General features: G+C 33.6%; 1 protein-coding gene across 3 annotated transcripts in view; it reads right to left on the reverse strand.

Annotated features, from left to right (window-relative positions):
• LOC130682131 (probable ubiquitin carboxyl-terminal hydrolase FAF-X) overlaps positions 1–26,659 on the reverse strand; it is a 165,887-nt gene that overhangs the window by 103,853 nt on the left and 35,375 nt on the right. For 2 of the 3 annotated variants that reach the window (XM_057496270.1, XM_057496268.1), the window contains exons 10-19: positions 26,259–26,363; positions 15,769–15,975; positions 13,328–13,464; positions 11,617–11,750; positions 6,696–6,783; positions 4,254–4,596; positions 2,918–3,013; positions 2,234–2,445; positions 521–761; positions 41–190 (exon numbers count right to left, since the gene is read on the reverse strand). In XM_057496270.1, the coding sequence (XP_057352253.1) occupies positions 41–190; positions 521–761; positions 2,234–2,445; positions 2,918–3,013; positions 4,254–4,596; positions 6,696–6,783; positions 11,617–11,750; positions 13,328–13,464; positions 15,769–15,975; positions 26,259–26,363 (1,713 nt within the window). Of the gene's footprint in view, positions 1–40; positions 191–520; positions 762–2,233; positions 2,446–2,917; positions 3,014–4,253; positions 4,597–6,695; positions 6,784–11,616; positions 11,767–13,327; positions 13,465–15,768; positions 15,976–26,258; positions 26,364–26,659 lie in introns of all 3 variants that reach the window. The other variant, XM_057496269.1, reaches the window with a different exon arrangement.

Here is a 26,659-nt window from a genome sequence, read left to right on the forward strand (position 1 = left end):
CAAAGAAGAGCAATGCCTTATATATATAGCAGCTACTTACTACCCCAGGCAAACAACTTTCCACTTCTGGACTGGGGCCATCACTGTAGTGATTATAATGGTTTCTAGGAGATCCAGTAGAAGAATCAGAAGAACTATCAGGGCTTGAAGGCATGTTGGAACTCACTTGTGTAAGTTTGGCTGTAATTACCTAGAAATCATAGTATAAAATAGTAGCAAAAACAAGAGAAAGTATCTTCAACAAAGTATGGCAATGATACGTAGATTCAAAAAGACTTTAAAAATTCATGCTTTAATTTTAGAAATATATTTTTTAAAAATCCTACCCAAGATAAGCAATGAGAAGTTTATTTTCTATAATACACTACTGTCACAATAACCTACGTTATACAGGATAATAACCCAAACACCTAACAAAGAAGACTGCACACAATAGATGCTGAAGAAACATCCAGTAAATACATGAGAAGTTTCAACTGTTTAACTTTTGGGGAAATATTTGAAAATTATATGTACTTACTGATTTATCTTTTAAGTGTAACTGTCCCATTAGCTTTCTGTCATCTTCAGAATCTATAAGCTCACCACCCACAAAGAGTTCAATATTTGTGTGGGCCACATTTGCTTTAATATGATTGAGAATGCATCGCCGTACTGAACCAACTGTATCGTTTGTATGGGACCGTATGTCCAAGTCATCAACCTGTCCGCCATGGTTTGGAAATTGAACTATAAGAAAAAGGTCTTTACCATGGAATGCTCTGGAAAAAAAATTTAAATAAGGGGACAAAAAACAATCATATTCAGCAGAGTGCCCAGAACATAAAGCTGGGAATTCAGTATTTTCACATTAAGTAAGAGGAAGATAAATACCAAACAAACAATTTTTCTTCTAAGGTACAAAAGTTTAATTCACTAACAACTTTTTAAATGTGGAAAGAGCTTCAGCTTGAGAGTTTGGACAGAACTGTGAAAATGCATGATTTTACTAAATATTTAATGTAAAAAATCTGGTAACAAAATTCATCCTGAAGTATTTTTCTTCTTCTCTCCAAGGTGGAAAATAAAAATCACATTCAAGAAGCATTTTTACATTTATAAATAATCACAATTTTAAAAATGTGATGGTTACCTTTTCTATAAACTTCTCCCAAACTAGAGATGCCATTTAAATTGTTACTACTGAGTTTATTTACTTACGTCTTTGTTATATATGTAATTCAGAATTTGTATATAATTTTATGGTTATGTATATATGTACGGTTAAAAATACTTGTTTTATCTACAGAATAAGCAGCTTTTAGGAATTAAGTGTTAAAAGTGTAAATGGGTAAGGAACGTTAAAAACACATCAACTACAAAATACCAGCACCGCATGTAATGGTGGTAACAGAATGGAACTACAAAAGATAGAAGTAGAAAGCTGTTCTTAGTGAGAATGAATTCCTCACAAAAATAAAGTTCAAAACTTTCTACTTTCAAAAAAAAAAAGGTTTAGGGTATTATGCTCAGTGAAATAAGTCAGGTGGAGAAGACAAGTATCAAATGATTTCACTCATATGTGGAGTATAAGAACAAAGAAAAAAACTGAACAAAACAGCAGCAGACTCACAGAATCCAAGAATGGACTAACAGTTACCAAAGGGAAAGGGACTGGGGAGGATGGGTGCGAAGGGAGGGACAAGGGGGCAGTGGGGGAGGGAAAAAAGGGGACACTATAATTAGCTTGCTCAATGTGGTGGGTGGCAGGGGGTTCGCACAGGGAGGACTGCACAACACAGAGAAGACCAGTAGTGATTCTACAGCATCTTACTATGCTGATGGACAGTGACTGCAAAGGGGTATAGGGGGGTGATTTGGTGACAGGGGGACTCTGGTAAACACAATGTTCCTCACGTAGCTGTAGATTAATGATACCAAAATTTAAAAAAAATAAGGGGAGTCTAGTAACCATAATGTTGTTCAAGTAATTGTACATTAACAATATCTGAAATGTCTGAAAAAAAAAAAAGGTCGTGTAACAATTTCAAATAAGGAGAAAAAAACCACAATCATATTCAGCACATTGCTGAGAACAATGTTTTCAAGTAAATTTTTAAAAGGCAGGACAACAAAATCCAGAAATGAAAAATTTCTTTAATATCCTTTTAACCCATGTATCATACATGGGGTTAAACTGGCAAAGAAAATAACAGCTGTTAAGTTTACTCTACTAGATAAATTTCTTACAAACCTTGACATAGGTAGAATTGTTCTTTTCTCATGATAATCACCGTCACATTCATTTATGTATTCCCTTAACACAGTTAATACTCGAACCATTCGAATGGCTTCCTGCGTTGCAAAATTAATTGTGTCTTCATTGCCACCCAAAGCACACAATGTGTCATACGAAGCTTTCAAACGATTAAAGCAAGACTGAATGAAGTCTTCATGGATAACTACCTATAAATTATAAATGATTGTCCAAATAGCTCAGACTGCTTTGAAGTTTAAACATAAAAAATTATATTAGTCCAATTAAAGACAATAAATCTCAACTTTTTGGTAACACTCAATCATATCATATTTGACAATAAAACACAAAAAAGAAGCTCGTAATAAGAAAATAAGCAAGCATATACCAATTGAAGTAAAAACTTCAGGACTAAATGTCAAATTCAGTCAATTTTTGATTGTCTCAACATACAACGTTATATTCAAAATAATCCTTACATCCTAATGAATGATTACCAAAGAACAATCAACTGAGTTACCATTTTGTAGGGGGCAGGTGTGGATTAAATACCTAAATACCTATTTTGAACAAGATTAATTTCTAGTTTAAAAATTAACCCTAAGTTTAAAAAGATTCTACTAAACACAAAATTAATTTCAATTTAGTTGTATAAAAGTTTTTATGCATTTCAAATCTTACCTGATTGACCTGTAATCTGGGCCCAAGTTTTGTATACATCTCTTTAAGGAGATCTATAGCTCTGCTGGCAACGTCGTCATTACTCTGAATCACAACCTAGAACCCAGAATTATAGTAATATTAGCATTCAAGTTGTATCTTGTTTTGGCACATAAGCTCTCATTCACTCACTATTTTTAATACAGTATTAGGCAATTTAACTTCGATAAAGTAAAACCATAACATAAATTTACATAAACTTGAAAATTAAGGATTAATATATAACCAAACTTCAAGTTTTTGCCACAGAGCAGTTTGCTTAAAAATGAAAAGAACAAAATGCACTTTAACCAATGTTATTTAACTCTGCAATTTGGTGGGTCAACTGAGATTTTCAAGGAGAAATTCAAACAAGGTAAAGCATTTACACAGAAAAACCATTTAACAAAAGGGCGATGCTGTCAAACACAGTTTCTGCACATTTATCAATTTGTCCAATTAAATCATTGGGTTTTAAACTATGTTTGGAATCCTAAGTCTTTAAGAATATTTCAGGGCTGACCCTTTAAAAGATTTAAGGAGGGAAAAGAAAGCAGCTAGTGGGGACTGAGCAGAGAAAAAGCAGGCTTTTATTTCTTTATCAGCTAGCATTATATCATTTTTTTTATTCACGGTGGTTAACTGTTTAAAAATGTCTGAACACCACTGATTCTGGTGAAACACCGTATCAAACATTTAGTCCATCTACAATTTGCAAACAAAAAATCCACAATGAAAATAAATATACGATGAAATACAACAATGTAATACGTTTGATTTTTAAAGGATGGCAACAGGATTTACTTATCAAAATAGAAATGTTAGCCTTAAACAGAATATAGAATTTCACTCTCCAGTTCTTAAAATGTATCATAAATTAAACAGTGTCAGTAAAACTATTAATAACTCCTTACAAATAATAGCCCTCTCTTCTGTCCATCAGTCATTTTGGCATCAAATGTACCATGGCCTCATAAAAAGTGGAAAAAATGACTTACGAGGGGAGGATGAAAGATGCAAGTTACAACTATCAGTGCACTTGTATATATCTCAAAAGATTCTAAATAAGTACAAAAGAAACATCAAGGCAGGTGGTAAAAGAAGAGAGAGAAAAAAAAACACAAGAGCCACTAGCAAAAATAGGTGACACAGGATGCTGAAGGTGAACAAATACTCCCCCTAGGTTCCTAGGGCAAGTACAAGAGCAGAATAAATAAATATAACCTAATCGTTAAATTATGACCCTTTAGCTATTTTTTTTTTTAAAAAACAACTCAGGCACAATGTTTGCAAACAAGAGTTCCTCCTTCTCACTTACCTTCCAAAGGTAGTCTAATCCTATCAATTCCAAATCATCCATCATGTAGGCTCTTCTTTTTGCTACTAGTTTCCCCTCTTGACAATTAACAGCTTTAAAGATTCGTTCAAAACATTTTATTCCATTTTCAGTTAACAGCGAAGGATTAAGCTGAAGCACACTACTTTCAAAGAAGTCCTTATTACTATCAGGATCTAAGTCTGGTTTATCCCCCATTAACTTGGAATACCACTTAAAACAAGCTTCACGGTCACAAAGGTAAACTGCATTCTCTGCTAAGCATTTCCATATTTGTTTTGCTTGAGGAGCACAGAGGCACAGTTGGCCATCTTTCAATAAAAATCTTGGAAAAATTTCAGAAATCAGTAATTAGTTTTATAAAATTTTATCCTCAAACACAATTTCTATATGCCTGAAATAATACATCTGTCACAACTACATTTTAATTACAGCTAAAAAGGTATTCTTTAAAAAGAACTTATTTCTTGGACACTTATGGTAGTAAAATAAGCACCAATATTCATTCATTTACCAACAAGCATGTATTATGGGAAAACTGCACCGTGCTAGCAATTCTGTTACTTACCCTAAGTATTTCTCTTTTCCCTTGCTCTCAAGAAGTTTAGCTTTTGAAACCAGATACTCGTTTTAAAGCTCCCTTCTTACATGGTGGCTTCACTGGAAAATGAGGTATTACCTTAAGTGACCGTCAGGGATAACTGAATGTTGTTAAAAAACCACGCTGCTTACAAAATTTAAACTTCTGAAGATATAACCTCAGTACCTGGCCACAATAAACAAAATAACCTACATAAAATTTTAGCTTTTTTCTATGTCAGAAGTCATTAGCATGTTTATCAATAATCAAACTGTTCTAGTCTGGGGATTTCTGGTTGTGTGATTATCAGTTCTGTCCACTAAAAAAAAAAGTGTACTGAAATTGAAGACTCCTCTTCAATTAATCCCTTCCCTCAGTTAGATTCTAGGTTCCCGGAGCACTTCTCCACCTACTCTGTTTCTATGAAAGACAGTAAGAGGAAACAGAAGCTAATTTAATTGGACTAATGATTTTTCATTGAATTTAATTCTTAGTTATCAGAATGTTAATACTTCTTATCCAACAGTGTGTTGATTATTTAATGCTAATGGGTTACTTCTTCTGGGTCACGGTTGTATGTCTCTAAAACCTCTGTATTTCTAGGTCTGAGTATGAAAAAGCCTTTTAGCTTTTAATCCTACCCAATCCCTCCTATGTTCAATTATGAATTAGGAAGATGAGACCCAGAATAATAAAATGCAGTAGTTTCAAATTAAGCTCTAAAATAAGTTTGAAAAAGCGCTGTGTCACAGAAAAGAACAGATTTTAAAGTAAGACACACAGTATGGGTAGTCTAGTTCAATTACATGCTGGTTGTGTGACTTCAAAGAAGTTAACTTTCCCAAACTGAATCATCAGTTTTCTTATTTCAAACTGGAATGTCACCTGCCTCACAGGGTTGCTATGAGGATAAGGTGATTTGTAAAAAATCAATTATACAGTAGGCATAAGTTCTTAGTTCTGTTTCCCTTTGATGAATTGCAGTTCTAGGTATTTATAAGGCAGGAACTATAAAAGGTCTTCTGATTCTAAACTTTAATAAAGTAATCCCTCAACAAGGTTTCTATTGCAATAAAAACCTAAGAGATACAGCACACACTCATAAAAAATAATGATCGACTACAGGAGAGTCTCAATATGTGGAGGCAAGTCCTTTTTTCCAGATGGTTTAAAAAAAGGGCAGTTTAAATAAACATCATAGAACTTGGTAAGATAATTTTTCTCAAGTGGAATTGATGTAAAACACCTGTATCTGAAAAGATCAGATCAAACCTTTGAGCAGATTATAAGATTCTTTAAAGCAACTATGGACTTAAAAAGATTTCATGTATAAATCTAAATATTTCCCATCAATGATTACACGGTTCATTGATAGCATATACAATGTACATAATTTAAAGAGAAAATTCCCAAGAATTAACCTAAATAATAAATAACTAGATTTCATGAAAAATTTTGTGTCCTGGAAATTTTGCTTATAATACTTATGATTCATCTATTCTTTTCTGCTATGATAGGTAGCTGCATTTCTAAGAAACTTCTATATATCCATATCCACATCCATGTCGTTAAAGCTAGACATTACTGGACAAATTCAGCCCAAGACTACATTTAGCTTTGGCTTAAAAGATAGGCAAAATTTCTGTATTCCCCTCAGGTAATTAAAACTATTTAGTAATGATCACACAGGAAATGTTACATCACTTTTTGGCAATGGTTCTTATGTGTAAAACATTCATCTGCAGGGTGTAATGTCCATCAAACAAAAGACTAAATTCTAGAGAATATTAACACAGTACGCCTTTTATGTCCCTTAAAGATAACATTAATTGTTTAGAACCAACCTAAGGAAGTTAAGCCGTTCTTGGACTTCTTGAACATGACTGTATTGACTTCCAAATCTCACAGTCTGTGGATCACAGTTCTCATGTTCTTCAAAATAACAAAAACAATGGATTATACACATGTATATACACATCACTGCTGACTTTATCCAAAGTAAGTAAAGGCAATGAGCATTTATCATTAATAGGCAGCCTGTAACAGTGGTATTTATATATACCCAATTTACCAACAACCAACACTTTTCACATAATCTGAAGGAAAATATGATCTGCTCAATGTGCGATCACAAATAACTTCAGCATAATCCCCCTTCTATTCTTCACATTCACTGAAGCAATTTCTAAGTATAGTTTATAGTTTTTTTTCATTTTTCTTTCTTCTACTAAACCCTGTTATTGCAAGGAAAAAATTTTCTGGTATAGAAAATAACATTAAGTACTTTCACAGATAATTTAGGGTGACAGGAGTTCAAATGCATTTGATAAAGTTGTTGTACAATTACCAGATGAGTATCTGTTAACAGTCTCAAATATTCAAAAAACCTACACACCCATAATGATTATAAATTATTGGTAACTAGGCTTACCCAAGGCTGGAAATCCTTTATTTTTATAATATAAAATGAGCAAGTCCTTTGAACTTACTCTGTAAAAATTATATGCTGAGTGAAAAAATTCTCAGTTGTGTGTTATTGGAAAAGGAAAAGTCAAAAGAACGTAGCTCTAAAAGTACTATGTGTAGTATTTTTGTCTGGATGACATCTCACTTTACAGCACAGGAGTCTGTCTTAAAAAAATTCTCATTTGGTTGTTTATGTCAATATTAAGGAAAATAAAAGTCACAGAAGAATTAGATAAAGCTGGGTATCTGGAAAACACCGAATTGTTTATGGTGGCAGAGGAGACACAAGGCCTCCAACAAGGGCTGTGAACCACTGAAGAACCAAAAACATTTATTTCAAAAATTTGTAGTTTTGGAGAATTTGGAAATTATCTTCAACAAAAGGTACTGATATTTCTGAGATACATATCTTTTAACATTATGTATGTCAGTACTGATATCAAGGAATTCTACTTCTGTGAGCTTCTTTTAGAATTGGTAAAGGCAACCCAAGTCTTCAAAAATGACATTTTTCATATCAGAAAAACTTCAACTAGACATAAAATCTTGATTTCTTGAAAGACGGACTACACAGAACATTTGGTTATGTGTTCGCATTGGTAAACAAAGGTACATGCATTATGACCGTTTCCTATTTCCACATGTATGAACACCTATTGGCAGCCCTAAAATCATATTGCTTATTTCCTTAAAGTTGTCAATTACACCAAACCACACGCTCCCAAAATTGCAGGAAGTGACTTTCTACTACTTAAAAAAGTTTTGTCTTTTCTTCCAGAACACTGATTTTGAAGCACCTACTAAACTTTGGACTACCACTTTACCTGCTATTTTACCCCTTTAAAACCTTTTATCTAAAAACTTTCTCTGTCTGCTTACTTAAGCAGGATTGGGGGTGGTGAGAAAGGAAGAGCATGACGTAACATTCTTTTTTGATATAATTTCAGAGTTATACACAAGGCACAAACATAACACAAGGAACTATTCTTTAGCCAGGTATACCAATTATTTACATTTTGCCAATTTGTTTTATCAGTACATTTATATTCGTTTACATCAATTTTGTCAATGTAACTATGTTGACAATAAACTGAAAACATGACACTCTACTCCTCACAACTAGGTTTATTTCCTAATAACAAGGACATAACCATAGTATGTTCGATTTTAAACATGTCTGATCCACTGCTTATATTCAGGTTTCATTAACTATCCCAATAATGTTCTTAGGCTTTCCCTTCTCTCAGTCTATAATCAATCAAATCTAAGTTCACACACACTGAATGTAACTGTCCTCTTAAACCTAGAATTTTAATTTATCTGTTTGTTTCTTACCTTGATTATTTTAAAAAGTAAAGCTCTTTGTCAAAGGCCACTCAGTTTGGGTTTCCTTCATATTATCTCTAGTTCTATTCAGGTTATGGACCTTTCATAAAATAATACCATTAACTCCCTTACACTGTTATATGCTACCGGTCTGTCCCCATATTTAAAATGTTAATTTAGATCACTCAAGATGTTCCCAACAAGTTTCTCCACTAAAGAGTTCTTACTCTTCCCTTTGTAATTAATAATTTGTCGGAAGATGCGCTGGTACTATGTCCATACTCTGGTACTCATCAAACTTTCACTGAATAGTTTTATAATCCATTATTTTTCCTACATTATTAGTCGACACTTTCCTCAGCTTATCTACTCATGTAACGATTGACTTGAGGACCTATAAACTGGAAAGGTTATAATCCAGAGCATCACTATTTTGATGATAAATTGTCATAGATTTGGCTGGTGAGATATGACACCTATTATCCTTTGGACATGCTTATATATTGTCTAAATAAATTTTGCTTTCTTACCTAAAATGTCCAAGTCTCATCGTAAAACCTGCCTGAGATAAGCCTGAATATAATTCACTTTCCCAAAGAACTATTAACTTAATAAAATGAATACTAGTTATAAATATATTTTAAATTATAAGAACCCACAATATTTAAAAATACTTTACAGTTGCCAAGTAGAAATGAAATAGGTCTACCAAGTGAATTAGCATAAGTCAATGTCAGGATATTTATGTATTCTGATACTGCACTGTTGTTGAATCACACATATAAAGAATTCTTTTTATGTTAGTGAACGGTCCTGAAAATAATCAAATGTCATAATGAAAAGAACAGGAAGAGTAATGGGAACGGGCAGTCCTTACAAAACACAAGTTAAAATAATTAGTATGTCCTATAAAGCTTTTTCAGGAATCTGGCAACTAACACTTTGAGAAGAAAATGGCAACTAACACTTTGAGAAGAAAGAAACAAAATTGTATTATAGTTTATTGGTGCACCATTTAAGAAAGTTTTAAAAATGATTCAGGATGAAAAATTGTGGTTAGTGAACGAATTCACTAAGGAGTCAACAGAACTTGGTTTTGCCACATGTAAAACTCAAGAGGCATTTTATTCAGCTGCTCTAAGATAACATGAAAACAGAGTTGTTTTGCTGCCAGTGGGCAAATAATTTTTCCAAAATCAGAGATGACAGTAGAAATGGAATATAATCATGGCAAATGCATAATACTGATTAAATAAAACTGAGGAAAACATCAGTGAACTGGAAGAATCTTACTTTATCTTGAAGAGATTTATGCAACATGCTTCTTACAGAGATGCAATCACCATAATTTGTGTCATTGTTACTTCTATGTCACAGAATACATTTAATGTTACAAGTTTTAGTTGGGAGAATTAACATTATCCCTACATTGAAAAACCAACTAATTAAGCAACATTAGTCAGACTTGGAAAATATTCTACTGAGGAGGAAAAGTTTATGGGTAAAAGAAACAAGTAATACGAAATAAATGAATTCAGATGAACTCAATAAAATAAACATTCAAGTCCTTGGTATGTTGGCAAATACTAATCACAGCAAACTTAAATAACGTGCAAGTTATACAGCTATTAAGGGTTGGAGCTAGGCTTTAAATCTAGGCAGTTTAACTATACAGCATGCATTTGTATTTCTAAGCTTGCAAAAAAGCAATATAAAGGTAGAAATGAAGAACGCTGACCTTCCTGTGATCATGAGTGAGATAAAGCAGGAACACAAATACAACTTGTGCTCCCAACTGACTGCCTTGGCCATTTGGTCTTTATGAACTATGACATTGAAAGTAACATTAAATCATGCAAAAATGAGGTAAATAAAAATGATCACAGACTTAAGTATCTGACTCGACTTTTGGAAAAGGGTCTTAACTGTAGGTAGGGGGGCTCTGTACCACCAGGAAAGCTTGATAGCATAGAAAAGTTGAGAGAAGTACGTACAAACTTCAGGCTTATTTATTTTGGCTGCTCAAGCTAGAGAAAATTAATCAAGTTTTATGCCTATCCTGCCTTCCCTATCTAACTGTCTGGCTAAGAAGGAATCTTGGATTCCAATTGGTAGTACTGAAATGGGAATAATTATAGCACCTGATACTTAGCTGTAAGACCAGAGTATACAGAATGGGTAAAAATAAGAGTAACAGGATATAATTAGATCACTAGGAGTATCTGAAGAGTTGCTAATATTATCACTACATTTCTTTAACGTTTATATGGGTACGTGTGTGTTAGTAAAAAAGTGAGGATTTTTGTAAGTAACTTATTACTCAACTATATCATACCACAACCACTAAAGGTACAAGCTCATACACAGAATCCACTGTTCTAGCCAAATACTGAGGATTACAAATATTTATAATATGTTTAAACAATTTCAGATTCTGAGAACTGGTGAGAATATTTGGTGACTACTAATGTAGTGATTTTTACTACGTTTCTGTGAACAACGGAAAACATTAATTCAGGGTTATTAGAAGTGATTACAACATTATGAAAGATCAGACTTTGGCAGAATTAACAACAGGAGAATTAGCATCCAGTTTTCTTGAAAGGCAGTTAAAAGTTGTGGCAGTAAGAAAGCAAAGGTTCAAAGAGAGTTGTGCATGTCCAAAAGAGTAGCAACAAATACAGGTAAAAGCAGACAGACTTTCCAGATATGGGAAGATAAAAAAAAAATCAATCCAATGAAATAAACAGAGACACAGCCTTATACAGTGCCTTGAAAAGCTGGCCTAAACTTTATATTGTGTGAGATCTGGAAGGCCACGGTGGACACATAAATGAATACAAGTCATAAAACTAATTCAATTCCATTTCTTGGTCCTCTTAAAAATAAACATACTGTCATTCTGATGTAATTAAAACATGGAAGGACGACCGTGTTCATTCGTAGTAATTCATTTTAGGTTATAATACATACCTTTAACATACAGCCGCATGCTATTCATGTATGCTGCAAGGTTTTCTGCTACCAGAGCAACTAAGGTATGACTGTGCTGAAGTTGACTGATTAAATCATGACGATAAAACGCACGAGGACTTTGCTGAGTCTTACTAAAATGAGAACAGCCGAACAGTTTAATTAGGCCAGTGAACACTGTTATGACTAAGAGTTTACAGACTATATTCTACCTAGTACTTTACAAATTTAAAAGGTTTTACATTCATAATACAAGCTGAATAATCCTCCTTTTAATAAAATACCAAGCAACTTAAAAGAATGTCTCAAAACAAATATTTATTCCAATATTATCCATTATACTCATACTGTACTAGTATCAAAGCACATACGCAAGTTTACTTCATCAAGGATATTAATCATTAAAGGTTCACTCTGGAACACTGAGGCCAATTTTGCCGTGGAGGGCACTTGAAAGATATCTAGGCTCCCTTCCCGTTTGCCATTTTCAGTAATGTAACAAATCAAAACTCATGTCATTATTAGTTTACTGGTTATCAAATCACCAGCCTTGGAAGACCATATACAGTATTTCCTGTACAAGTGCAAGCGGAAAGTTGATGAGTTTGAGATATGACAAAACATATGTAGTGGGTCAAGCATAATGAAAATACATCCTTCACAAAAAGGTATTAACAGATTATTACAGGAGTTTTCCCAGTATTTATCTCCATGCAATTTCCCAATTTCATGAACTCTTTCCAGCACTAGAAAAAAAGAAGCATAATTCAACATGACAAAACCATTAACGGTGACACTGTGTAATTTTGTTAAACAGGAATTCTGTTTACATGTATGACCATATCAATCTAGAGCTGTAAAGAATCTTGGCAACAGTTTAATTGTCTTAGACACAAGAAAAATGTTTCTACAAGGTTAGAGAGTCTTTCTAAGATTACACCCAGTCAGACAAAACTGGGGTTCATTAACTCATAATTACATTTTGGATACTCTTATACTAACACCAAGTTTTTTCTTTGAATGTCAAGAGTTCCAAAGATATCACAAGATTATAAAAGCATAAATTATTACAATAACCACCATTTAGCATAAAGACCAAATAAATCACATTAAGGTGTTCAAGAAAAAAACAGCTAAACAAAAAGTAAAATATGTCATTAAAGTTTTACCGTCTTTCATTATTTCTGTTATAGTCTTATCTTAAAAAATTAACTTTTAAATTGAAATAAAGGTTATCACCCCTCTTCCCTAGTATGAAATTAAAGTTAATAAAAAATGTTGAGAAATACAAGAAGAGTAGACCAATTAAAGAATAATAAGGGACTGTGTGAAATACTTTCATGTGGGCTAAGAATGCGTACTGGGCCAAGGAAAGAAAACTGGGAGAAATGTTAATATGAAATGAGGAGTCGAGATGAATACAACCCATACAAAAACAATGTATGGCATTAACTGCTGGAAGTTCAAGACAATTTGAATGAAGAGTCCACGGCGAAATCTTGACTCTGATACTGAATTGTTATGTAACCTGAGTATGTCACTTTTGTGGCATAAAATACAAAAATGAACACAATCAAGAACTGTTGTTTTGTTTCAAACCTTCATTAAGTTTCTTGTTTTCCTACACTTGCTTCCTTAAAATTTGTTTTCACTAATATCTGTTTCAACAGAACATAAAAATTCAGAAAATTTTCTGTATGAAAAGTCTTACCTCAAATTTTTAGGGGCTTCACCAAATAAACTACAAATTTCTCGTATTTGTTTCAGTGCGGGTATCACCCACTTGTCATTTGTGCGAAGTTCTTCTATGAAGCGATCTATCCACTGCAACTTCTGTGTGTCTCGATCCTTATACAACAAACAAAAAGTTATGATTATATGGACCAGTATTTAACATAACTCTAATTTCAAATTACTCTGAGAGTTACAAAGTAGAAAAACCTCTCGGCTAAGCATCACAAAAATTATGATGTTGGTTCCAACAGAACGCTTTAAGTATGTTCTTATTTTGAAACTTTCACTCAACTTCCACAATGTAAAACACTACTATACAAATTCAGTGATCCATGAATTCAGAAATCTATCTACCAAAACATAAATCCCAAGAATTTAGGCACATTAACAAGAAATTTGATTTTGAAAACAAATCGTAAAATGTGGATATATCATTTTTACTCATAAAACTGAGCAAAAACATGTATATTGGCGTTAGCCTGTTTTCCTAAAAAGAACAAAGATCAGTGAAATGTGTATTTCATCAATAAAGTCACAGTATAATTTTGCAAGGAAAAAAATCATTAAAATAAAAACAAACCAATATACAAACAATGTTAGAGAAAATAAGTGTAAGTAATCACCTAAAGAAAAACTAAGAATATTAAAAGACTAAGTTCATTTCTAATATTCTGCCATGGTTTATTTACCTCCTTCCAGATTTTTACCTAAGATCACTAGTAATCAGAAATTCAGATTTCAGTACCTAACAAAATTTTAACTGTAATGATTCTGTTTTTGTGCATACATGCGTGGGGGAAAAGACAGTTCTGTATGTTCATTTAACACCTTCGCTGGAAGAATATTTTACAAACACTTGTACGTCTGTTTTTAGAAACAAAATAAGGTCCATACTATAAGTGTTTTCATTAAATACTATGGACATCAATAGTCATTTTAACGGCCACAATATATACTACAGAGTACAATTCATGATTTTAGGTGGTTTCCATTTTTCACTGTATGAACAGTAAAGAATGTCTACGTCCACAAATATTGTGGTGTCTTCACACCATTTCCCAGAGAAAAACATCTGGATGTGAAAATAATGAGTGGAGTTGAATTCTGCACATCTTTATGAATTTAAAAATATTTATACATGAATATTAAATTTGTCATGGCTCTTAAAAGCATCTTGGGCTTGATAGCAAAGAGAACGATGTATTTATTGGTTTTCCATAACAAAGACGAATGAAGGCTGAAGATGAAAAAAGCAAAACACTTTTATTAAATTCCATGAAACCCAGTACTTAATAATGGGGCAATGTGTAAGGCACCGTGTTAAGGCAATGATACGAATAAGAAATGTAAGGAGGAAGTAACAGTTCAGGGTTTATACCAAGTATTTTGCTTTGATTCACATTCATAAACAGTGTAAATCAAGTACAGTGTTAACACTATCATCTGATGAAACGATTGAATTTTTTTCCTTCGAAAAATTTGAAACTCTACATGAATTATTGCAAATAATACAATGTATTGCTGACAACTATGAAGCTCCCTGTTTTTAATCTATCTGTAAAGGACAAGTTGGTAAATTTTAGTTTGTATCTTCAGAACTGAAATAAATTTGTTTATATCAACAGGACTTACTGGCCCACAAACTGTAAGTGACATCTTAAGGGATTTTAATATGCCAGGTAAAGCTATTCTTTGAGTTTATTCACCTATCTATGTCTATATGTGTGTGTGTACGTATGACATATTTCTGATTAAGTCATTCAGTTCAGGAAATACTTCTGAACCCTCACAACTATCCGGTTTTCAAAACCCGAGAACTGTATCTTGACCATGATTAAATTCAAGTCCAACTGAAAGCAGAGAACTCTGCCCAGTCGTTTTTTTTTTTAAGGGAACATATCATCTTTACTAAATTATTTAAACCACCTGTTAGTAGGATGGAAAACCACAGATAGAAATCCAGGAGAAAGTCAAAGAATGTAAGTAAAATTAGTATAAAAACACATAAAATCAGCAAAAAAAAAAAAAAAAAAGGCATAAAGCTGTTGTGATTTGCCCATAGGGAAAAAGCTCTATTTGGAGTTCCGTTAATTTTATGGACTTCTTTTCAGCCATAATCTACCTTACCTCCAAAGTCACTACTGACTACCACTTCATGATTCTAGTTCACCATCGTACATTTAAAACAACTTATACAGTTGTTTTATCTACACAGATTCATTTAGCAAAGTGATACACACTTAGTGAATGATAAAAAACTTACTGAAAAAGTGAGAGGAAGCCAGACGTTTATGATAAATGTTAATTCTTCAAAATTATTTTAGGAACAAAATTAATGGCACTATCCTCTCAAGAAGTCATCCTAACTGGGAGGGAAGAAAGTCAGAAAAAAAATGAGCAAAGAAAACACTCCCATACCTGGGAAGAACTATAATCTAGTATTTTTATGTGGGCACTAAGAGCAAGGTCCATGATGTCTAGAGGCACATCATCACTGTGGGCCAGATTCCAAAGAAGGTTCAACACCTTCTGTGCCAACATGTCATCTTCACCGTGCTCTGCAAGACGACTTATCAGCTCAAGTAGCTTTTCACGTTGCTTTTTACTTGCATTTATCCAACTTGCCTAGAAGAAAATACTTGAATTACATAAATATCAAATTCATGCATATATTTATATCAACACTGCTTTAATTACATGGCTTTCAATAAAGTATACTGAATTCATAACATCCAAAAACAAATTAAGTGTATAACTGAACACTACCCAAGTCTCTTCAGGACAGTACTCATGGGACAGAAGGATCGAACTTCCAGGAAAAAAAAGAAGATCTCTATTTACAACTTAAACTCTTATAACTACTAACTTCAAAACTGCACATTGAAAGGATGAAAAAGAATACCTGATACAAAATGTTTAGGAGTCTTAAAATTCAGCAACAAAAAACATAAACCGATTGATAAACACAACCAGGCAGAGGACTTAACAGACATTTCTCCAAAGATACACAAAAGGCTCATAAGCAGATGAAAAGACGCTTAAAATCACTGATCATTAGGGAAATGCAAATCAAACTTACAATGAGATATTACCTTACACCCATCAGCCGGGCTACTATTAAAGAAAACAAACAGAAAACAAGTGTTTTCAACGATGTGGAGGAAATAGAACTCTTGGCCACTGTTGGTGGGAATGTAAAATGGCAGTGGTATAGAAGACAGTATAGTTCCTCAAAAAATTAGAAACTATTATGTTATGACCCAGCAATTCCAAATCTGTGTAAACAACCAAAAGTATGGAAAGCAGGGTCTCAAGGAAACATCTTTACACCAGTGTTGAACAGCAGGATTTTTTATGCACAGCGACTAAAACATGGTATCCATCAAGAGAATATTGGATATGCAAAATGTGGCATATCCATAAATTGAATATTAATCACTTTGAATGGGAGGAAATTCTCGTATGTGCTACAAACATGGGTCAAACTTGTGGACATCATGCTCAGTGAAATAAGCCATCCACAAAAATAAATACTGTGTAATTCTACTTACATGAGGTACTTATTACAGAAGTCAAAATCATATAGTCAAACCAGAGGGCTGTCAAAGCATAGTGAGAGTGAAATTGGTGCATTAACATTAATTTAATGAATAAAATAATCAGTTTAACTGGATGAAAAGAGCCACAGAGATGGATGGTGGTAATGGTTGCGTAACACTATGAACGTATTTACAGCATTATGAACATATTTACAAATGAACTGTACATTAAATGTTTAAGATGGTGAAGTTTATGGCATATGTATTTTACAATGAAAATAAACTGGGAAAAGTTTGTGTTGAGAAACAGGGTGGACCCATAAAGCAATAGGCCTTTTAAACTTTTATTTATTTTGGAATCATTAATGCACAGTTACATGAGCAACAGTGTGGTTGCTAGACTCCCCCTATTATTAAGTCCCCAGCACATACCCCATGACAGTCACTGTCCATCAGTGCAGTAAGACGCTACAGAATCATTACTTGTCTTTGCGTTACACTGCCTTCCCCGTGTCCCTTCCGAATTAAATTATGCATGCTAATCGTAATGCCCTCTTTTTCCCCCTTATCCTTTCCTTCCCACCCATCCTCCTGTCTCTTTCCCTTTGGCAACTGTTAGTTCATTATTGGGTTCTGTGAGCCTGCTGCTGTTTTGTTACTTCAATTTTTTCTTTGTTCTTATACTCCACAGATGAGTGAAACCATTTGGTACTTGTCTTTCTCCGCCTGGCTTTTTTCACTGAGCATAATACCCTCTAGCTCCATCCATCTTGTTGAAATGGTAGGATTTGTTTTCTTCTTATGGCTGAATAATATTCTATTGTGTGTATATGTACCACATCTTCTTTATCCATTTATCTACTGATGGACACGTAGGGGTTGCCTCCATTTCTTGGCTATTGTAAATAGTGCTGCGATAAACATAGGGGTGCATCTCTCTTTTTCAAACTGCACTGCGGCATTCTTAGGGTAAGTGCCTAGGAGTGGAATTCATGGTCAAATGGTTATTTCTATTTTGAGTTTTTGGAGGAACCACCATATATACTGCTTTCCACAATGGCTGAACTAATTTACATTACCACCAGCAGTGTAGCAGGGTAACCCTTTGTTTGCATTCTTGCCAGCATTTGTTGTTCCTAGTCTTTTCTGTGTTGGCCATCCTAACTGGTGTGAAGTGGTATCTCATTGTGGTTTTAATTTGCATTTCTCTGATTATTAGCCATGTGGAGCATATTTTCATGTGCCTGTTGGCCACCTGAATTTCTTCTTTGGAGAAGTTTCTGTTCAGATCCTCTGCCTACATTTTTTTTGGTATCATTAATGTACAATTACTTGAACAACATTATGGTTACTAGACTCCCTCTATTATCAAGGCCCCCCCACATTCCCCATTACGGTCACTGTCCATGAGCATAGTAAGATGCTATAGCGTCATTACTTGTCTTCTCTGTATGTACTGTCTGCCTTTTATGTGTCCCCTCCTGCTACACTATGTATGCTAATTGTAATGCTCCCCCTGATCCATCCCTTCCCATCCATCCTCCCCATTCCCTCTCCCTTTGGTAACTGTTAGTCCATTCTTGCTTCTGCCCATTTTTAAATTGGATTATTTGTTTTTTGTTTGCTGAGTTGTGTGAGCTGTTTACATCATTTGGATGTCAACTCCTTATTGGATACATCATTTATGAATATATTCTTCCATACTCTAGGATGTCTTCTTGTTCTACTGATGGTATCCTTTGCTGTACAGAAGCTTTTCAGCTTGATATAGTCCCACTTGTTCATTTTTGCTTTTGTTTCCCTTGCCTGGAGAGACATGTTCATGAACTTTTTAAACTTTTTTAACAAAAGCGAACATGAAGAAAAGAAGTTTGAAAAATTCTAAATTGTTGACCAAGAATAATCTTTAAAATGACCCCCCCCAGAAAAAAAATACTTTTGTGTTGGAGAAAACAAAATATTCTCCCACTAAACACAACTTAAAAATCTGGGAATTATACATAAACAAATATAATCTGTAAACCAGAGAAAAGCAAGCAGAATAGTTAGGACTTCAAAATCTGAGGAACAAGGTCGTTGACTTCCCTGGATTTTCTTTTGTTTCAAATACCATGGTCTTGAAGTTGGAAGAAGCCAGCAATATGGAAACACTGATGCATGCAGATGATGTAAGAGCCCCCCACCGCCACTGGCACCTCCCCGCCACAAGACACCTGTATAGTCAAAGAACCAAGAAAGGGGCAACACGGTATGATAGAAAACAAATATCCTATCCCGACAAATGATACAGAAAAAATTATGACCATTACCCACCTACACCACAAAAAGTTGAGTGGGGAACCTACACTTCATAAGACTTTAAACAAAGTATCCCAACACCTGAGTGATAAAAGAGAAGCCCAAGTAGGGAGAATTTCTTCTGCCAGCCAAAAGTAACAAGAAGCCCTTACTTTTGAGTGATGTCAAAGAAGGCCTGGTGGACAGTCAGGACATTTACTGTGGCTCAGCAGTAATAAGAACACCCCCACCATGGAACACACAGGGAGTCTGAACTTCCTTCTGGCCCAGGAGCAAGGAATGGTCGACCTAAGAAACAGGGAGGATGAGAGAGGAACTCAGAGCTCTATCTGACAGACAGTAACAAAAGGGAATTTCTCCTCTTCCCCTGCCTTGGTGGTATCAGAAAAAAAAAACAGTTAAAACAGAAGGTTTAAATGTCCTCGTAGTCTCATTAGAGGAAAAAAAACTTTCACTTTCGGTTCTAAGTTACTCAACATAACAAGAATCAGGAAGATGTTAAACTGAATGAAAAAAAGGTGAATAACACATGTTAAAGTGAAGTGACAAGATGTTACAATTATTAAAGATGTTAAAGCAGCCATACAAATTCTGCAAGGCCATCGAGAAAAAAAACAAAACATAACGGAAATTTAAAAAATGGATACTTAACTCAGGATGGGTGGACTATAAAGATGAAATGAATAACAGAGGACACAGAAGACCAAAAATAAGCTTAAGCCCTCACAATTCATCCATCACTAGGAAGTACACATGGTCTACGGCAAAGATTAACAGAGGTTCTTTATTTTGTAAAATGAAAAGATTCTGAGGCAAGCTCAAAGTAAAAGATTGGAAAAAGATACTTAAATATTAAAGGAGAGCAGGAGTGGCTATATCAGTATCAAACATGTTTTAGAGTAAAAAAATTATCAAGAGAATGCACGGGACACGTATCTATTGGAAATGGGTCAGTGCACCAATAAGACACGGCAAACCTAAATGTGTAATTACCAAATATGTGTATGATGCAAAATATGTGAAGCAAAACCTGACATAATTCAAAGGAAATGACAGGCAAATTCATAATGAGAGGCAGAAAATTAACTTCCCTTTCTAAGTGACTGACACAACTACTAGACAGAATATCAGCAAAAATACTTAAGAACTAAAAAACCCATCCACCAACAGGATTTACTTGACATATACAGAAACACTGCACTCATCCATAGTAGAATACAACTTCTTTTCAAAGTACCCACAGGAAACATACCAAGACAGATGATATCCTGGGTGATAAAACAAACACTAACAAACTTAACAGAATGGAAGTAAAACTGTGTCTCCATCCACACTGGAATCAAACTATAACTCAATAAACGAAAAGATGACAGAAAAATATTCTAATACTTGAAACTAACATAGTTCTGTGTTGTTCAAGAGATGCCTTAATAGAGTTTAAAAACATAATAAACTATAAGTGAAAATCAAATGCAGCAAAATTTACATAAAATATATGCAATTATGAAAGCAGTGGCAAGGGGGAAACATATAGAATTAAATCCATATATGAGAACACAGGAAATGCTTAAATGAATAATCAAAGCCACTTTAAGAACACTGGAAAAGAACAAAATAAAACCTGAAACAAGAAGTAGGAAGGAAATGTAAAAGAGGAGAACAAAAACGAATAGAGTTGAAAATAAAAATTGAGAAAACTAATGAAATAAAGACTTGGTTCTCTGAAAGGATCAATAATCTGACAAACTTCTAGCATGGTGAACAAAGGTAAAAAACAAAGTAAAAAACAGAGATAACACAAGTAACAAAATCAAGAATGAAACAAGAGATATGCCCCTATAGACTGTGGCAGATATGGTAAGATAATAGGGAGTGAGTGCTGGAAAGAACCCAACAACTGTAACTGTCAATTTACATGAAATCAATCACATCACTGGAAAACACAGTTACGACATATCAACCAATACAAGACAACTGTAGAACTAGCACTACTAAGGAAATTAAATGCATGATTTTAAAACTCCCGGAAACAAAATCACCAGTAACAGGTAGCTCTACTGAAAAATTCTACTTGACACTTAAAGAAGTAACACTGTTGCTCATAATTTCTCCCAGAAATGTAAGAGGAAAAAAACACTTCTTCACTTAAACACAAAAAAAGAAAACTACAGACTGTGCCTCTCATGAATACACATGTAAAAGTCCATAACAATGTGTTATGTTATGTAACATATGTATGTAACAAAAAAATGTTAGTAAACAGAACTCAACAACATATAAAAATAATGCAGCATGACCAAGAGTGGCTTATTCCAGGGATGCAATACTGATTCCGTAATTGAAAAACAATTAGTACAATCCACTGCATTAGCAGCGAAAATAAAAAAATGATACAATCACTTCTATCAATGTAGAAAAAAGAAATCTGACAAAACCGCTCATGACAAAAACTCTCATAAAATACAAATGGATGGGAACTTCCTCAATCTGATGAAAGGCATCCATAAAAAAAATACAGCTAACATTATTTTCAATAGTGAAACACCAATGCTTTCAATCTCCCTAAGACAAAAAAGACGTCTGCTTTACCTACTTCCCTTTAACACTGTACAGGACCCACGTGGTATGGAGACAGACGAATGAAACAAAACAAAGAACCCAGAAATAGTTCCATACAAACACGCTCAGTTAACATTTGACAAAGGTGCACAGGTAAATAAACACAGGTGCAATGAAAGCTTTTCACTAAATGGTACTATAACAACTACAGATACATAGGGGACTAACAAAATGAACTGCAACCTAAGTCTTACATATAAACAAAACCAGTTCATAATCAATCATATTAAACTGTAAAACGGCAATACTTTCAGGAAAAACAACATAGGGGAAATTCTTTGGTATTTACAGGAAGGCTGTAAATTCTTAGTTGTGACACCAGAAGTGTGATCCTCTAACATAACGTAAGGGGATATAAATTAAACTTCCTTAAAATTAAGAACTTTTGCTGGAAAAAGATCTTGAGGATGAAAACACAACCTAAGGACTGCGAAAAAATATTTGCATACCAGGTATCTAATGAACAACTAGGCCTTGGAATAGAATAAGACCTCTGTAAATTCAACAGTGAGTAAACAAGCAACCCAATTAGAAAACAGGAAAATGACATGCAGAAGTATTTCACTAAAGATTCAGCACACAGTAAGGAAGTATTTTAACATACTGGCCGTTAAGGAAATATAATTTAACTATGATATTTCTAACTCATCTATGAGAATAAAGAAAAAAAGGGCGACAACCTCAAATTCTCAGAAAGATGTGGAGAAAATGGATCATTCATAATATGGGTGCGATATTATAGCTACTCTGCTGAACAGTTTGACAGTTTAAAAATCTAAATATGCCCTCAATAAATTACTCACAAATTAAATCCACCAACACAGAAGAGGATTATGCATCACAACAAGTAAGATTTATTCCAGAAGTGTAACACTTTGAATATACAAAGATCAATGTAAACATAGGACAAAGACAAAAAGTCCATACATCACAGTAGATACAGAAAGGCAACTGACTAAATGCAACACTTTTCCATGATTAAAATAATAAATTAGGTACAGAAGGGAATTTCCTAAATCTGATAAATGACATCTACAAAGCCCTCACAACTAACATTATAACTAACGGCAAAAGACTGTCAGCTTTCTGACTAACATCAAGAACGCCCACTTTGCTACTTCTTTCAACAATGTGCTATTATGTTCTAGTCAGGATAATCAGGCAAGGGAAAACAAAAGGGTGCCCAGATGGAAAGGAGGGAGTAAAACTTTCTATTAGCTAATGATTTGATCTTGCACAGTGAAAATCTAGGGAATCCATTCAAAAAAAAACTATCAGAAGTAGTAAATATAATGGTTGCAGGACACAAAATGAATTTTTAAAAAATCAACATTATTTCTTTGTAAGGGGTGTGTTTTCTATATACAGAGTAAGAACAGTTTAAGACTGAAGAAACTACTTCCACTTACAGGTAACATCAAAAACAGTAAATTACTTCACTAGAAATTTAACAAAAATGGGGTGAATTCTAAAAAGGCATTGCTGAAAGAAATTGAAGTCCTAAGTAAATGGAAAAACACCTCTAAATAAATGCAAAAATTGTGCATATTCATGAGCTGGAAGACTACTATTACTACAATGGCAATACAATGCAAGCTAATTTCCAAAAATCTTATTCTAAATATCCCACCTAACCTCTGTGCAGAAGTTGACAAGCTAATTTAAAAAAATACAAAGTCAAAAGACCTACACTAGGCAAAATGGACTTAAAAAGGAAAAGTTTGAGTGTCATCTCTGAAAAAGTTCCTATCCAAAATCATTTACTCATTTCTTTTAATGTTTTATTCATGAGAATAAACTTGAATAAAGAGAAGAAACACTTCCTACCTTGAAAACGTTCTACAGTTATGTAACTGAATCAGTGTGGTGCTAAAATCATAACACAGAGATTAGTGTTAAAATAGAATAAGAAAAAACAGAAAAAACATAACAAAAAAACCCAGAAATAAAACCCTTGTAACTATGATTAACTGACTTTAGATGGGAAGTTCTTGTAAGAATAGTCTGTTTAAGCAAATGTTGCTGGGATACCTGAATATATTCACATGCAAAAGGATATTCACATGACATATCCAAGAAATTAATTAAAAATGGAATATAGACCTAAATGTAAAAGCTAAAACCACTTATTAGAAAACACCTTTTAAAGTCTGTGAAGCTATAGGCAATGGCATCTTAAATATGAAACTAAAGCACAAGTGACCAAAAAAATACAGATTGAAAAGAAATTTAATTCGTTTTCATGAAAATGAAAACGTTCTATTTTCAGTGATGGAAAGCAGATTGCTTTTTTTCCATGAGCAGGAAAAGAAAGGGTGGAAAGATAAATGGCTGGGGTGATGAAAACATTTTAGAACTTGACAAAAGAAGAGTGCTCACACAACACTGAATGTACTAAATTATACTGAATTGTACATTTTAAAATGGTTAAGTTTATGTTACGTGAAATTCACCTGAAAAAGAAGTTTTAACTTATGTAATGAAAAGAACATAAAGAAAGTGGAAAGACACTTTGTAACCTAACCTGTAAAGGATAATATCGCAAATCATGATATAAGGGATTTGTATACAGAATGTATAAAGGATTGTTTTGAATAAAAAATAAAAAGAAATAACTAAATGATTTGGACTGGAATTTGTCAGAGATGACTTTCAAATAACTAATAAACACATAATATATTTAACATCACCAGCCTTTAACGAAAAGCAAATCTAAACTACAATGAGGTAGCTGTTCTACTTCATGAGGATGGTAAAAATAAAAACGACAATAACAAGCATTGTCAATGATGAGAAAAAACTGAAACCGTCATACACTGTTGGGAATGTAAAATGAGACCAACAGCTTGGAAAAGAGCTTAGCAATTCCTCAAAAATATTCTGTTTAGTTACTACATGATCTAGCAATTCTACTATTATATCTCCAAGAGAACTGAGGACCTATGTCCACACAAAAATGTGTACAGTAACATTCACACCATTATTTATAATTACCAAAAAATGGAAAATACCCAAATATTGATCAGATGATGAATGGGTAAGATGTGTCGTATCTACACAATAAAACATTTATTTGGTAGTATGAATCACCAGATTTATCAACACTTAAAAATAAAATGCTTACACATAATGTAGCAGGGGGGACAAGGGAAAGGCAGTATATACAGAGAAGACAAGTAGTGATTCTCTAGCATCCTACTACGCTGATGGACAGTGACTGTAATGGGGTATGTGGGGGGGACTTGATAATAGGGGGAGTCTAGCAACCATAATGTTCAAGTAATTGTACATTAACGATATCAAAAAAATATGATGCTTACTTAATAATACATGTTCAACAATTGGTAAGACAAAAGGGCATGAACAGATAATGGAATTTTTATTAAGGTTATACTTATACCATCTTGAGAATTTCTGACATACAAAGAGGAGGACTTGCCACCACTCACTCCTTCTGTCCTTATGGCCATTACTGATACACCATTTCAGAAGTTATCTCAGAAATTAACATTTAGAGTTACACAATAACTTCCCAATACTGATTTCCTTGCCTACCTATCATAAACCCCAGTGGATTAAAATATATGTACAGATTTCATCACATGTACTAAGATTCTTTCATTTGCTGAGTTGCTATTCAGTATTAATTTTCATGGTTGGTAGCATTCCATTATTACATTACACTATATCATTACTTACAGACATCTGAGTTCCTTTCATTTTGGGGTTCATACAAAAAACTCACCGATAGAAACTACTGAACATGTACCGTGGTACATATAATGTAAGTTCATCAAGGTATATATTCAGAAATCTAACAGTTTTGTAATAGGACACAAGAACATACATGTTAAGAGATAATGCCAAACTTTTCTCATGTGACTGCACAAACTTAAATTGCCAACAGCAATGTAATTGTTATTTCAACAAAAATCATAGTGATTCTAATGCCTACGGTTACAGAGATTCATGAGCAATGACATATAATTTTATGTTCTTGATCCACAAATTGTCCAAATCTTAACAATCAGAGAGAGTTAAAAAAGAGTTAAAATTTAAAAAAAGAAAAGGCTATTGGCCCCTTATATCAATGCAAATGTGACCTCAGAGACTCTTGGACTTTTTTCTGACTCTGGCCTCTATATGCCTGAGTACATTACCCCAAAGACCATTCTGCCTCACTCTGTATTTGTATCAGATGTCCCTTTCCACTAAAAGAAACATTTCCATGTTTTTCTACAGTTTATTTTAATCAAAAGTAAAAATGAATCATTGCCGTAAGAATTTAAAGTAACCTGAATGAAAAATGTTTATGATTCTGTCTTTGTGCTGGTAATACACAACAACCAAGTCTTCACGAGAGATGATTGGTTTAACTAAACACACGATATGTCTGCTTAATGAATTCTACTTAAAATTATATGGTAGTTCTTCATTATTTAAAACTACAACCTTAAAGCAATCAAAAAGATGATCAAGTTGTTCTGGAGAAAAATTCCCAGCCAACTTTGCCAGTAGGTCATGTACATTCTTCACAATGGCTTCATGTTTCCCTGCCTATTGAAAAAACAAAACCACGATAAGTAAAGGCAAACAAATCGTGTAACACTTGAATTCCAATAAAACCAATAGGAGCTTTACTGTGTTAATGTCTACTAATTAATGAAGTATTCGTAACTCTTTCATGTGAGATTTTAACAGAATTTCTAGTATTTTTAATGCTTCAGAGCTGTCTCTTCTACTCCTTATATACTCAATTTCTTCATATGAAGAGCAATGTACTTTAAGAATTCAGGTAAGAGTTTATTATAGACTCCTTTTTTAAAAATTAAGAGACAATAAGGCAAAATAAT

Source organism: Manis pentadactyla, chromosome Y (genome assembly GCF_030020395.1).
Source record: "Manis pentadactyla isolate mManPen7 chromosome Y, mManPen7.hap1, whole genome shotgun sequence".
In the NCBI taxonomy this organism is placed as follows: Eukaryota; Metazoa; Chordata; class Mammalia; order Pholidota; family Manidae; genus Manis; species Manis pentadactyla.